This window comes from Anastrepha ludens, chromosome 5, assembly GCF_028408465.1.
Source record: "Anastrepha ludens isolate Willacy chromosome 5, idAnaLude1.1, whole genome shotgun sequence".
Lineage (NCBI taxonomy): Eukaryota > Metazoa > Arthropoda > Insecta > Diptera > Tephritidae > Anastrepha > Anastrepha ludens.
Window position 1 is genome coordinate 110,642,054 of NC_071501.1, and position 16,376 is coordinate 110,658,429.

Consider the following 16,376-nt stretch of genomic DNA (forward strand, 5'->3'; position numbering starts at 1 on the left):
TTGAGAGTGAATCTCAAAAATAAAAGATAAAATAAGTTCAAGTGAACAAATCAGAAGCGGTTGAAAGTTAGATGGCCTTAAGCGCGAATTTTACTAGACATATTTTTAACCCTCTTTTCGTCCTGTTCGAGCATCCTTTTTAAAAGGTTATATCCGAAAATCGAGAGATAATTTAATTTTAGGAAGCTACCTGGACGCTCATGTCGTTAGCTATAATAGAAATATGTTAAATTCACGTCGAAAGTATAAAAAGCCAGTCTGACCAGACACGGCTAGCCAACGGAGAGTTGAGATAGAAGTGATAATTTACAAATTGTAAAAACTCTGCTGCATTTTCATAAGCAAATAATGAATTATTATCCAAAATATGCACATATGCACATACATACATACAGACAGATGCGATTAATTTGAATTTAAGAAGCAAACTCGAACTTGAAATGTACCAAATGCGTCGGGTTTTTTTTTCCTTTCGAAAGTGATAAGGTGTACGTGATTTAGTAGAAAAACATATAAATCACAAATTATCAATTACGAATGAAATCATTTGTATGTACGCGTGAATTTGCTTTCATATTCATTAGACTTACCGAATATTACCCTTGTTTGTGCCGTATTTAATGTGATTGCACAAGACCTCGAACATGCCCTTTGTGGTGGTTACATGACGACAATCGAATACCTACATAAAACGAAAATAATAACAAAATTATGAAAAACATTAACCAACCATAAATAAACAAAGAAGATGTGAACATAGAATATGTAAGTAAAAGGGCATCGCTGGGTTAATGCGAGACACTGAGGTCGAATTTGACCGCGTATCAGCCTCTTGACGGACGTGAAAAATAATGACGAGCACAAACAAATCAGATGGAATTGTTGGACATTAGTGAATAGGTCCGTTCATGAAGCAAATAACAATAACAATTGTTACAGCTACAAGCATTGGGGTTCATTTATCCAAAAAACTGGCAAAGTAGGGGAAAGTGAGGAAGTGAGGAAAATTGTAAACTTCTTCTCTTACCTTCAATTTGGACCACTGAATACGCCCAATACAACGAGAAGCATTGCGCCAGGCCGCCTTGGCCCCGAAGGTTAACTCAGCTTCGGTTAACTGATATTCGCCTGTGGCTTCAATGCTCTGTTGCACTTCCTTCCAGCGCGCTTCATGACGTGGACTGGATGCCCTGTGGAAATGGAGAAAGAAAGAGATAGATTTGTTTATAAGAATATACATATGCACACTTCTGTGAACTTTTAAGAAAATAATCTACTTAAGACATTTTTGCTATTCTATAATACAATGAAATCTGGCATTGGAATAGAACTTTTAGTAAAAAAGATTGTTAAGCACAGTTTGAACGTTGAAAACAAACCCCGCAGTGAGAAAATCTGTTTTTTTTTTGTAACTAATTTTTTATAAGAAGTATCAGTTTTAAAATAAAAATATTTAATATGGGACTGACAGTAAAGAAATTGTACCAAGTTTTTGCTGATTTGAAAAAGATTTGACGGGATTACACTAAAAATATCCCGAAATATAGGGACTGACAATACAAAACATATTTTTTTTTTAGTTTTCGCTGATTTAAAAAAAGAAACGTAATGCCACGACCGATCCCGGTATCTCGGGACTACATCCAAAATATCGGGACTGACAGTAAAAAGGAAAAATTATTAAGTTTTTGCTCATTTAAAAAAAGAAAAGTAATGTGATGACCGATCGCGTTATCTAGGGACTACATCCATATCCATCCATACATATCGGGACTGACAGTAAAAAACAAAAATTATTAAATTTTTGCTGATTTAAAAAAGAAAATAAATGACATGACCAATCCCGGTATAACAGGATTACACTAAAAACATTCCGAACTATCGGGACTGGGAATGAAAAACAAATCGTTTACTAAGTTTACGCTAATTTAAAAAAAGAAAAATAATTCTACAACCAGTCCGAAATATCGAGACTGAGAAATAAAATACATAATAACACGACCGATTCCAGTATCTCGGGATGGCATGCCCGAAATATCGGGACTGAAAATATATACCACACTGCTGTTACGTTACATTAAAAATCTCTCAAAATATTGGTATTGGTCATAAAAAAATTAAAAGTTGTTTACTAAATTTTTGTTGAATTGAAAAAAATAATTATTCCCACGACCAACTCCGGTATGACGAAATTACATTCAAAATATCACGAAATATCGGGACTAACAGTGTATACCACACTAATATCCCATTTTGCGTTGCTTCGATTTGCGTCGTTTCGAAGTTCCGTCTTGTTAAAATTTTCTATGGCTTCGGTTGGTTGCATCATTTATGTCCCGATTCGCATTGCTAATATGAAAATGCTTACTGGATACGAAACATAAACAGAAAAAGGAGATTTACAATTTGAGTCTAGTTTATTCGAAGAGTGTGTGCGGGGCAATACTTGAAGATTGTTTAGTTTCAAACTTTTAGCTTTGTACGACGAATTCCCTATTTTTATTCTGCATCTCAATGCTGTTGTTAGGTCTATCTGTGGCATTTTTTTTCTCTGTATTTCAATAAAAACTTTTTTTCAGAAAATTTCAGAAAAGTAGATTTTCTTCATTGCAAAATAAACCTTTCAGCTAAAATAATTGAGCAATCAAATAAAAATCAATACGGGCGTCCACTCCCAATTAGCCACGCAAATCGGGGTATTAGGAAGAAACTAATTTGCATACTCATACATACATATTTTATGAAAAAATTCATCTTAAAATCATTTAAAATTCAGTATACAATATTTTTATTGCAAATTCAAAAGTATTTGTAAACACCTAAAAATTATAAACTTACTTTTTCATGGAAGTAAAATATTGTTCCAGAAAGTCCCTCGCTTGATCGAGCACATCTTCTTGTTTGCGCGACTCCAACGAGGCTGTGTAGAAGCCCATAACACTACTCATACATGTCGATTTCGAACAAGATAGATTCTTTATGGAAAAAGTCGAAAAGAAACATAAGAAAATTATTAGAAATTAAGAATAAATGGAGTATTTTGAACCTCTTCTTTTTTTTATTTCAAAATTTTTAGCAAAATTTAATAACTTTTAGTTCTAGAATGGCAGCTGTGGCGCTCTTCAGCTAAATAAGTTAGTGAATTCGAAAGGGCACGTAGTTGGTTAGTTACTAAGTATCGGAAACAGTAAAAAAAAAATTTTAAAAAATGGTTTTAAATTACACAAAAATCATGAACATCTAAACAAAATATGACAAAAAAAAAAGATTAAATTTACAAAAAAATTTTAATACAAAATTACATAACAAGTAATAAATTCTTCTTCTATTAAACAAAAAATGTAAATAAAAAAGTTTATATCACAAAAGAATAGTGAAAATATCAATAAAAAATAACAAAAAAAATTAAATTTAAAAAATTAATGAATTCTTCTTCTTCCTTAAAATGCTTTATATTAACCGAAATTAATTAAAAATTACAAATCAAATTTTTTTACATTAAAAAGAAATTTAAATAAAGCATTGCAAAAAACATTACAAAAAAGTTATAAATTCTTCTTCTTTTTAAACAAAAAATTACAAAAAACAAACAAACAAAAACAAAAGTAGAAAAAAATTAATGGAAAAAAACTTTTTAAATTTCAATAAAATCAATGAAATTTTAATAAATAATTACAAAGCAACTTTTTAATTACAAAAAAATTCATAAAAATTTAAGTAAAAAAGTTACAAAAAAATGTGTTTAATTACAAAGAAAATTCATGAAAATTTAAGTAAAAACTTAAAAAAAAATTTTAATTAAAAAAAATAATAAAAATGTAAATAAAAAATTATAAAAAAAATTGTTGATACCGAAAAACTTACTGAATACTTAAATAAAACAAAAATTTTAATTTTAAAAAATCAATAAAAGTTTAAATAAAAAATTACAAACAAAAAATTGTAATAAATGGAGTAATAAATTCTTCTTCTTCTTTAAATTGCTTTATTTTAATGGATATTTATATAAAATAATACAAATCAAAATTTTTTTTTATTACAAAAACCAAAGTGAAAATTAAAATTATAAATTAAGAAAACAAAATTTTTCCGTTACAAAAAATTCATGAAAATTTAAAAATTACAAAAAAATTTTTTAAATCACAAAAAAAATGTCAAAATTTGAATTCAAAATTACGAAAAAAAATAATTAAAATTTAAATAAAAGATTTCAATTTTATTTTACAAAAAAATTTGTGAAAATTTAAATACAAAATTACAAAACAAAACGAATTTTTAATTTAAAACTTAAGTAAAAAATTTAAAAAAAAAGATTTAAAAGTTACAAAAAACATTTTTTTAATGGCAAAAAAATTAATGAAAATTTAAATAGAAAACTACAAAAATGTTTTTTTTTTTAAATTCAATCAAAATTTAAATACAAAATTACAAAACAAAACGAATTTTTAATTTAAAATTTAAGTAAAAAATTACAAAAAAAAAGATTTAAAAGTTACAAAAAAAAATTTGCTTAATGGCAAAAAAGTAATTTTAAATAGAAAACTACAAAAATGTTTCTTTTTTTAAACTCAATCAAAATTTAAATACGAAATTACAAAAAAACGAGTTTTCAATTCAAAATTTAAATAATAGATCAAATTTTACAAAAAAGTTTATGAAAATTTAAATAAAAAACAAAAAAAATTTAAACCACAAAAGAAACAATGAAAACTAAAATTAAAACTTAAAAAACAAAAATAGGTAAAGAAATTGATGAAAATTGAAATAAAGAATTACAAAAAAGCTTTGTTTAATTACAAACAACTTCATGATTATTAATTAAAATATTACAAAAAGAAAATATTTAAAATAAAAAAAATTCTATGAAAATTTTAATAAAAAACTACAAAAAAAATTTTGAAACTTCTAAAATATTAATAATAATTATTATTTTAATAATTAATAATTTTAATAAAAGCTAAAAATTCTTCTGCTTCTTTAAATTCCTCCAAACAACCTACTGCACAACAACCATCATTGCTATGTTCAACATCTCTTTTCTGGTACATAAAAAGTTCTCAACAACTTTTGTGGCATTTTTAATTTTCCAACATTCCCCAGCTATTTTCACAACCTCCGGTAAGAATTAGTAAAGTTAATTTCTTCAAGTCAAAAGGCAAAATATTTTCACTTCTTTGACTGCCACAAAAACAACAATTACCAAATTGGCCTTTATTAAAAGCGTAAAAGCTGTAAACATTTCACTGGGAAAACTTGCAAAATTCTACTAAATGTGCAAATGAGATAATAAAATAATTTTACCGCAAGGAAACTGCCAAACTTTGGCCACAAACAAAGGACACTCGAATCCGATATTAAACATTTTTATACCCAGCTATTCTCAGTGGGCCATTAAGAGCAGTTTATTGCTTGGTTGCATCTTTCAGCTGGCCACTCGTGGTGATGTACACGTAAGATTTTTGTGGTAATGAGCATAAAAAAAGTACAAAAGCAAACAATGGGAATGACACTTGTTGCTTCAGAAATTTTAAAAGTAAAGAAGGCTTGGGAAAAATATAACTTTTTAAATTTTTAAGTTAATATAAAAAATGCAAATTTTATTGAGGATTTTAGCAATTTCATTTATAAGACGAACTGAAATGTTCGACCTTAAATAACATCTGGCAATTAGACCATACCGAAACTTGGTATACTTGTATATTATTCTTGGCATAAGGTAAGTAGCGACCGCCATACCCGAAAGGGTGACTACCAAACCGAAACCGAAACCGTGACCACCATTCAAAGGTTAGGTTACCATACCATACGAAAGTGCACAGGCGCGAATTTCGCTGCATGCGACACCAAATGATAGACACATTTTTTTCTATTAGTTTTTTACATCTGTTATTCGGAGTCGGCTTGAAACTGTAGCTCCCTCCATTTGTAGGAATATATCAAAACGCGGCCGCCGTAGCCGAATGAGTTGGTGCGTGATTACCATTCGGAATTCACAGAGAGAATGTTGGTTCGAATCTCGGTGAAACACCAAAATTAAGAAAAACATTTTTCTAATAGCGGTCGCCCCCCGCCAGGCAATGGCAAACCTCCGAGTGTATTTCTGCCATGAAAAAGCTCCTCATAAAAATATCTGCCTTTCGGAATCGGCTTGAAACTAACAGTAGGTCCCTCCATTTCTGGAACATCATCTAGACGCACACCACAAATTGAAGGAGAAGCTCGGCCAAACACCAAATAAAGGGTACAAAGCCAATTATTTATTTTTTATTCCATATAAAAAGCTTCCGTATATGTAAGAAAATTCTGGATAAAGAATGCCAAAAAAAGATTTTTTTTATCAAGGCGATTTTTGAACTTGCACTTTGTTATACTAAAATTTAGTGAACTATAAAATTGCAAACCTTAAAGTTTTCTAAAAATTCTGATTAAAAACACCAATATTTTAAAGTAAATTTTTTGAAAGTGTTCAAATTTGTTAAAAAATTCGAAACTTGTATTTATAAGATTTTCGTTGCGCAATGAAGTGACTTGATTGTGTGAGAACAAAGATTTTAAAATTTTTTTTTTAATTAAAATTTTTTTTTGTATTAATTTTTTTTGTAATTTTTTTATATATTTTTTTTTGTTTTTGTTTTTTTTTTTCTTCTTACGCATGCGCATTACATTTTCACATTTATTTCTACCCACCTCTTGTCCCTTCAGATGCAATTTGTCGTACACTTCCGGTTTGCCCTCGATATTCTTCAAACGAATGGGGCGCTGCATAGGGCAACCCCTTGACGTAGATGGTCCTGCTTCATTCTTCTTATATTCATTCAATTCTTCAGTTATTTGCATATACTGATTGAGATGATTTAATTGTTTCAAATGCACGCTAATATCCTCCAAACGATTGACGAGCACATCTTCGCCCTTATCGGCCTGTGACTCGGCCAGCTGCATGGCGAGCTCCTCGTCGATCATCAACGCGAGACTATCCTGTTTGACTAAAGTGGTGGAAGGCATTTTTGTGTGATGCTCAAGGAGAGTTAAGCGCGAGTGGTGGTTGGTTACAAGAAATGGATACTTTGATTTGTTTACAATTCAACTGTTGTGGTTTAACTATCAGAAGTTATTCATATTACTTTATTAATAGGTATGCAGAATCTTCAATATTTTTTTAATTTTTTTATTTTTAAACTTTAAAACTGTTTAAGATTTCAATTCAAGCACTTTTTTGCTATATAATATTTTAAATATTTTTTGTTCTTTTTTTTTTGTGTTGCGATGCGTAGCTTGATTTAAGATTCTTAATTATTTTTTCTCAAATTTCAGAATATGTTCAGTATACACTCAAGCAGCTAACTCCAATGAAACTGATCATCAATTTCTATTTTCAATCAATGCGATTACACTTCGTATTTTTGTTCAAATGTTCACTTATTTGCCGACCAGCAGCGACTGTGCACAATTTGCGGGTCTCTATGGTTTATGTAAATTCACAATTCTTAAATTTGTTTGCTTCTTTGCTGCTAGCAGAGCGGCATTATCATGGCGACAAGACTTTAGTTTAATAACAAACAACAACATCCACCGTAAGTCTATTGTACTGCTGAGTTGGCTCTCCACAGATTCCAAGTCACATGAGCTGCCATCCTCGTCATCCAGATCACATGAGTAGTAGTTGTTGCACGTGACTGTATGTGCGTATGCAGGTTTGTGTGCAAGCCCGAGATAAGGAATTGGTAAATAGAATTCAAGCATAAAGCTAGAGTAGGCGCTTAAATGTCAACAAGTACCTACGTGTACTGTTGGTGGGATGGTGGAGAGCCAATCAGATTTCGAATTAAAAACATAAAATGTTCGTAGGTGACGAAGCGAAAAACCGAAGAGCTAATGCTTGTGCATATAATAGCACTACCACACGGTGTACGAGTAGGTATGTGTGTGTAATGAAGCTATTAAAAACACACGCGAAATTTGATAATGCAAAATTTAAAAAAACATACCTACGCCAAAAAAAGAAACAAATTTTTTAAACCTTTGAACCACAAATCAAATAATTCAAATAAATGCAAAAGAAAAAGGCGAACAGCTTAAATAAATCCAGCATGTAAAGAAGTGTTTAAGTTAGGTCGGTACAAAATTTTATATGTCGAGTGCATGTTTTAAGTAAAATGTCATGGTCATACCAGCCTCTATTCTGAAAAAACCGAGCTTTTTGTAGAGAGAAATAACTAATTTATAGTGGGGGACCAATTTTTTTTTTTTTATTTTTACTAATCAATATTTTCGACTTCTGTTGCGTTATTTATTTTGCATACTTTTCCAAATTATCAAACGAGCAGTCTATGTACTTTTCAGGAATGTTTTAGTCAAAATGCGGTACACAGTTGACGGAAGAATCTTCAATTCCGTTTAAATGATATTCACTCAAAAATTTGCTTATGAGATAAGCAATAATCGCCACATGCTCTTTGAAGCATTGGCCGCTTTTCGGCAAAAAGATTTACCAAATTTAATTTAAAAGACAATCGCAACTCTTTGAGGGATACTCATTTTCCGAACGCCAACCGCGGTAGAGAAGATACTAAGAATAACTAAAGTTTGGTTGAATTTCTGATGTTCGTGACAAAGTGCACATTCGTCTTTTAAGGCGAAAGTTTGTGCACATCCGATTCCAGTGGCTGAGGAAGCAGTACTTATAGGTCAGAGTAATGCATGATCGTTGGAGAACAAGAGATGAAATCCAATTCAGCCTATATCGCGTCGTGCGCAGTAGTCTGGCCTTTCTACGACATCGACTTGGCGCATGGAGAGTTTGGAGAAGAGTGAACTGAATTTTAACAAATTTCAACGTATTTTGCTTAGTGTCTCATGATTGAAAGCCAAATATATATAAGTAAAAATGAAGTATTACTAAAAAGAAGTATTACCACCAAATTTTACAGCTGCAACTTTATCAAGATGACTGCTAAAAAGTCAAAGTTTAAGTCCACCTATTAGATAGCATATTGCATAAGTGTGCTTGTAAATGTACGTCCGATGGCAAGAAGTAATAATTTTTAAATAGTAAACAAAATAACTTTTAAAATAAATTTACTACGCATTCACCATTTTTGGTTATTATAAAATTCTTCTATACTATAAAATATTTGAATACTCTTTCAAAGAAATTTATCGCCCCAGTTAAATTAATCGATATTTTTCTATTAAAAAAAAAATAGGTGTTAGAAAAAAGAACCTAAAATATGTAATAAATAATTCATTTAATATTTTTTTATTTGATTTTGAATAAATTGCCATTTTATAGAATGTACGCTTGGTTATTCCCCCATTTTGCAAACATTTTTGCTAATAGGATTGATTCTAACTCTATACAGGCCGCTCTTTTTATTCTCAACATATTGGATGCCCATATTCATCTCAATTATGTAACGTTCGGCTGTTACAAACAGCAGTTCTGTTAATTTAGTTATAAAACCTGAGTAATGGAGATTTTTGCGTAAATTTAATGTTAAATTGAACATATGTTAAATCTCCTGTTAAGAGCGTTCGTTTTATGGAAAAGGAGTTTCGTTCGTCTGTTAATACTATATACTATTGTATATATGTACATATAGTATGGAAGTGCTGCCGAACGAAAGCAACTATTTGCCAACCGGCAAAAGCATACACAGATGAATGTAGACGAATTCATTATAATTCTAATCGTAAAGAAGATCGTTTGTTCGGCATTGAGAGAGAGTTTTCAAGTATAATATATATGTATTTATACTATATGTATACAGTGCACTCGGGAAAACGTCAACACTAGTTTACGTCAACATCCCAAAACGTCAACCCTTAATTTTTTACATTGTCTACTCTAAAACGTCAACCGAACCACAAAGCTCTAAAACGTCAACTTTAAATAAATCAAAATTTTGAATTAAGCAACAGTTAAAATACACAGTTTTGATCACACACACACATTTATTTCATGAAATTAGTTCAGAATTCTGGTATTCCCCTTATATTTAAGTACATATGTACATATTTATGTATGTAGAATAGAAAAAAAATTCCATCTCAATGTGTTGTCTTTTTTATGTTCAGTTGATTTTTTGTTCTCGTAAGTGCCACATTACCAAAATGTGTTCAAAACAACCGAAAGTGCTTAAATTACAAGAAAAGGCAAATATTTTGGATTTATTAGAAAAGGGTGCAAGTGCGGTAGCTTTAGCAAAACAATATGGTATCTCAAAATCAACAATTAGCAAGATAAAAATGAAAAAAAAATAAAATTTTGGACTGTGTCAATAATACGCTTTCCGGCCCGGGAAAAAGAAAGACATTAAGAGCATCAGAGTTGCCGAAAATGGAAAAGCGCCTGTATCAATGGTTTGTAAAGCAGAGAGAAAAGCATTATCCGGTTAATGCATTAGCGCTCAAACAAAAGGCTAAAGAGATGCATCTAAAAATAAAAGAAAAGGAATGTTCTTTTAACGCAAGTGATGGATGGTTGCAAGGTTTTAAAAAAAGATATGGAGTTCGCCAGCTTAAAATAACTGGAGAAAAGCTATCTTCACAGCCTTTGCTGGTCGAACCATTTAAAATCAAACTTAAACAAAAAATTGAAGAAATGGGTCTTTGCCAAGATTAATTGTACAATGCTGATGAGTCTGGCTTATTTTGGAAAATTTTGCCAGAAAAGTCTTACGTATCCAGTGCCGAAAAAACTGCTCCGGGAGTAAAGACAGAAAAACAACGCGTTACTTTTTTATGTTGTGCTAATGCTTCCGGAAATCATAAGCTTAAATTGTTGGTGATTGGGAAGGCAAAAAATCCACGCATTTTCAAAAACTTTAACTGTAACAAGAGTTCCAAGTCCTCATGGATGACATCAGCTAATTTCTACGATTGGTTTCACAAATCCCTTGTGCCACAGGTTAATATTTGTTCCGCTACAGAAAAAATATCGCTTTTAATAGCTAAGATTTTCTAATTTTAGGTAACAGATTTTCTTTTAAAAAAGGACTTGCCAGTTAAAGCGCTCCTTCTGATAGACAATGTTCCATCTCATCCAAGTGAATTAGAGCTTAAAACAGAAGATGGAAACATAGTTGCAATGTTCTTTCCTCCGAATGTAACCCCACTTATCCAACCAATGGATCAAAACGCAATTAAAATAACGAAGCTGTATTATAGAAATAGTCTTCTAGCCATGGTAACAGCAAAAAAATCAGATCTAGTAGATTCTATGAAAGCTGTTACATTAAGGGATTGTGTTATGCTTTTAGAAGCCGCATGGAATAAAGTTAGCAAAGATACAATGGCAAAATGCTGGCAAAATGTTTTGCGTTTCACGGAAAATGAGACAGATCCGGAGGAAGATATTCCGTTAAGCATATTGAAAGAAAAAATAAACTCGGAACTGCAACAACAAATGGAGCTCGCAGTTGATCTGCTTTATGAAATAAACCCTCAGGTTTGTCGCTTTATAAAATTATTTTAACGACACGACCAGTAACTTTATACATTTTTTAAGGTTGACTATACAGTATCATCCATTCAAAAGTGGAATGAAGATTTCTACTGGGTAATGTTTCTAATTCGTGTGAAGCTGAGGAGTTAGAAGTGACCGATGATGATGACAACGATTTAGATACGAGTACAAATGTACAGACAATAAAACCAAACGAAGCTGTCGAAATATTTAACCGGGCTTTGGATTGGGCTCAATGCGAGAATGTTGAGCAAAATGACCTAAATGTATTAAGACGTTTACGAGAGAAAGCTCTCTTCCAAGTATTGGAAAGGAAAAAACAACAGAAAAAAAATAACCGATTTTTTTTAGATGCATAAGTATGTAGGTGAAATGTGATCTCTTTTGAAATGCGTTCCTTTAGTTTTAGTTAGGCTGAAAGCCTTTTTTGTTCTTTTTTTGTATTTGTTTATGTTTAGTTTAAGTTTATAGTCAATAAAAACGTTTAAAGCACACTATCAATATGTTTTTTTATTAAAAGTATCTACATTCATAAACGTCAACAATTTGTTAAACGTCTACACTCGTGGTTTTAATTAGTTGACGTTTTCCCGAGCGCACTGTACATGAAGTTTGTTCAAAAAGTATCGCGAATTTTGTGTTTTGTTTCAAAAACTATTTATTTATTCAATAATATCTATTTTTCCCCCTTCAAAGTAATCCTCATGAGATATTATGCACTTGTGCCAACGTCTTTTCCAATCTTCGAAGCTCTTCAAAAAATCAAATTTTTTATCTTGTTCTGCTCCTCCTTCGATCCCGACTTTATCTCGTCAATCGTAGCGTAGCGTCGTCCTTTCATGGGCCTCTTTAATTTCGCGAACAAGAAAAAGGTCACAGGGGGTCATAACAGGGGAATACGGTGGCTGTGGCATCATTAGTGTGTTGTTTTTGCCCAAAAAGTCGCGCACAAACAACGATGTGTGAGCAGAGGCGTTATAGTGATGCAAGAGCTAAGGTTTGTTCTTCCACAAATCATGATGCACAACGCCCCTGCAATCGAAGAAATCGGTAAGCAAAACTCTTACATTCAATTTCAATTTCAATTTATTTGATTTGTTTTGTACATAGTAAGACAGAGTCTTGTGGTAGTACATCTTCTTATAATTCTAGAATACGAGGATGGTATACATAGAAATGCTACTTAGATTTAAAACTATTTTAACTATTAAACTTATAGACTAAAACTTAGAATAGTAAGTGAAAAGAAGAGAAAGATGGTGGGAATGGGAGAAGGAAAGGGGGATTTAAGGTTAGAAGTATATTAGTTAGAAACTGCAGTTTTAAAACACCTTGCTTGTTTTATAAGTTTTATTGTAGTTGGTATAGAAACCGAACTTGGCGCGCTTTTTTCGGTCTGGGTTCGTGCGGCCGCTTCCATTAATATGATTGAACTTTCGTTTCCACGTCATAACCATAAACCCTCCATTCGTCACCAGTTAATACCCTCTGGAGCAAATTTGGGTCGTCGCGGATAGAGTCCAACATCTCGTTTGCAATGTTCATGCGATGCTGCTTTTGGTCGAAATTGAGCAGTTTTGGTACGAATTTTGCGGCGACCAGCTCATGCCCAAATCATTGGAAAAAAAACGAATGGCACGAACCAATCGATATTTCTAGGACCTCAGCAACTTCTCTAACGGTGATTCGACGATTGGTCAATACCATTTTCTTCACTTCATCAATTTTTTCGTCTGTTGTTGAAGTGCTCGGGCGTCCGGCACGCTTTTCATCGCATTTTGTTTGCACATCTTCTCGGCCTTCTGAGAAGATTTTGTACCACCGATAGACGTTGCGTTGGTCCAAAGTAGCTTCTCCGTATGACATAGTCAACATTCGGAATGCATCCGCACATTTAATTTCGTTTTGCACACCAAATTTGATACAGGTTCTTTGATCCATATTTTTGAATAGGTAAAAATCGAAGACGAGCCGAAACACGTGCAAGCAAAGCAGCTGTCAACAATTAACTGAACATTCAAAATGGACGAACTCGTCGGCATGAGTGCGAGACATGAGTATCAATATATCACCACAATACGTAGCCTGCGAAAATTCAAAATTCGCGATACTTTTTGAACACATCTCGTATACATATATATGGTATTTTCGAAAAACTACACTTTATTATTAATGGAACTACCATGCCTCTTCATGTTTCTTGATCCAAGAAAAATCCTCGATAATGGGTATTTGCCATTTTTGTTACTCTCTTTTAAGCGATTTCGCGCTCTCTCTTCAAAAAATATGTTTACAATCAAATCAATAAAATACAATGAAGTTAATGCTTATAGAAAAAACAAGCATACAAGCAACGACAGGTTTAATAAATAGCTCAAAAGGACCAATAACAATATCAGCAAAATACTGTCCGCGAATATTCAATAATACAAAAGCACAACATCAGTACTATCTAAACGGGCTAGAAAGCCGCTACAGGTACATCGCTGGAGGTGACTACAAGTCGAAAAATTCTACTTGGGTTTCAAGGTTAACAACTTCGGAAGGTCGAAAATTACAAGATGTTGTAAGAGAAAATAATGGGCATTTCATAAGCACCGGAGAGTCGGCATATTGGCCTGCAGATATTGATTTATGCATTGTAAAAAAATATTCCTCAAATTCAGCTGATCATTAAAGCCAGTTTGAAACTATCGTCGGATCATTTGCCACTGCTAATAACAATTCTTCGAAATCTACCCGAACAAATTTGTACGGGACTATATAATAATAAAATGGACTAGAATTATTTTTGACAAAGTATGAAAGAAGATTTGACAATAAATATATCGTTAAAAACGTAAAATGAAATTGACTCAGCAAAAGCATTTTTCAACGATGCCATAAACAAAGCCCTCTCGCTTTCAACAGCAACTATAAAATACAGCAAAAGGAATATATTCCAGTGCATATAAAACAAAAAATCCATCAAAGAAGGAAACGTTAGAAAAAGCGGCAAATTACGAAGGATCCTGAAGATAAAGCAAACCTTAACAAATCGTTAACTCACAACAACAGAAATCAGATATTGTTTAAGAAATCTGAACAGTAAAAAAGCATCGGGCAACGATCTAATAAATAGTGAAATGCTAAAAGAACTATCTGATGAAGCAATTACATGCATACGGCAATGCTTCCTATTTTGTCGACATCCTCATGGGGCACTATCCACGGGGTTTACATGCCGTGAGACTCGAAATTGCTTCGAGTTATTTTTACGTCAGCTGTATGGAGGATGAGGTGGAATCATCTCAGCACCTGCTCCTTAGCTGCCCCGCTCTCGCGGGACTAAGATTTAAGCATCTTGGTTCTCACTTCTTTTCTGCGCCTGCTGATATAGCAGGTCTTGATATCAAAAACTGATGAACTTCATCAGCAGCATAAAGCGGCTAACACAGCCGCAAATTAGTCACCGTTCCTAGTCCACTCAACCCCCACACCCCTCTCCTTTTCGTCATATCGTTTTCCTTCACCTCTTTTGCTTTCCATTGCAATGGTATCACAAAGGATGAACCAAACTTCTTTCATTGTCCAAGTGGGCTCACTTTCTGCGCAACCATTACAACCTAACATAACCTAATCTTCCTACGCCAGTGGCACTTACAAGTAATGGCAATCGTCAAACCAGATAAAAATGCAACGGAAACGACATACATCGCCACGTCAGTCTCTTGTCCATTCCTTCACAAGTGTTTAAAAAAATATCCTTCGCCAGATTACACAAAATACTGACCACAAAAAATATAATACCAAGCCATCAATTTGGATTTAGACCACAGCTTTCAAATGTGCAGCAGGTCGACAGAGTTATAAAGAGAATATTAGCTGATATGGATAATAAAAGGTTATGCGTAGCTACCTACCTAGGTATTAGATATTATAAGGCATAAAGGACTGCTGCATAAACTTGGCAAAATACTATCACGGAATCAATTCAGCATTCTCAAAATTTTCCTAGAAAACCGACTTTTTTTCATAAAGTTTGAAGACGAGTATTCGAAAGCATAAAGCAAATGACAGCAGGTGTATCTCGAGGCTGTGCGGTGGGGCCAATACTATGCCTGATATTCTCAGCAGATACACCGATCCCAACAACAAAAAAATTGCTGATGGCCACATTCACGGATGACACGGACTTAATGGCATCAAATAAAATAGAAAAAAAAAGCTACTGACATTCTTCAACAAACAATAAATGGACCTGTAACTTGTTTTGATAAATGGCGAATAGAAGTCGACAAAGATAAACGGCACAAGTAATATTATTTACATTTACAAAAATAAAGCCTGAGAAACAGCAAATAACAATAAAACTCAATGAAATAAAAATCCTTCCCAGTGCAAAGCATTTTGATATATGTAACTCTATAGATGAAAAACTAAATGGGAAACGGCGTATACAAAATAAACGAAATGAAATCAAAACCACGTTCTGGCAACTCTACTGTCTGGTTGCTGGAAACTCAAAATTAAGTTTTAACAACAAAGTAGAGATATACAAATTAATAGTAATACTAATTCACCCGAGGTCAGCATAAATCAACAAACGAAACTTCATCGCATATCGATTTCAAACACAATAAGCAAAATATTACTGTGAGCACAGCATTACATTTCCACGCACGGCACATTTTTTGTTATGAGGTATAAAATCTTGCTTGCTGACTCTACAATTTCATTAGGACAACAAATGGAAAAAGTGCTTTCGAGTATCATGAGATCTTTGTACGGTCCTTAAAGAACTGAAGCAATACGGAATTAATACCTTGTGATTGTTTAGAACTGTTACGGCTGCATTTTTTTTTCTGTTGCTCTCTCGCTTGTTTGTTTACATTTTGATTGAAATTTTGACATTTAAACCTTCGATGTG

General features: G+C 32.6%; 1 protein-coding gene across 1 annotated transcript in view; it reads right to left on the reverse strand.

The window, feature by feature from the left end:
* Positions 1-7,449, reverse strand: part of LOC128863732 (nitric oxide synthase-like) — a 59,844-nt gene extending 52,395 nt beyond the window's left edge. The window contains exons 1-4 of the mRNA XM_054103042.1: positions 6,688-7,449; positions 2,839-2,975; positions 1,028-1,190; positions 591-682 (exon numbers count right to left, since the gene is read on the reverse strand). Of these exons, the coding sequence (XP_053959017.1) occupies positions 591-682; positions 1,028-1,190; positions 2,839-2,975; positions 6,688-7,005 (710 nt within the window). The 5' untranslated portion in view covers positions 7,006-7,449. The remainder of the gene's footprint in view (positions 1-590; positions 683-1,027; positions 1,191-2,838; positions 2,976-6,687) is intronic.
* Between the last annotated feature and the right edge of the window lie 8,927 nt (positions 7,450-16,376).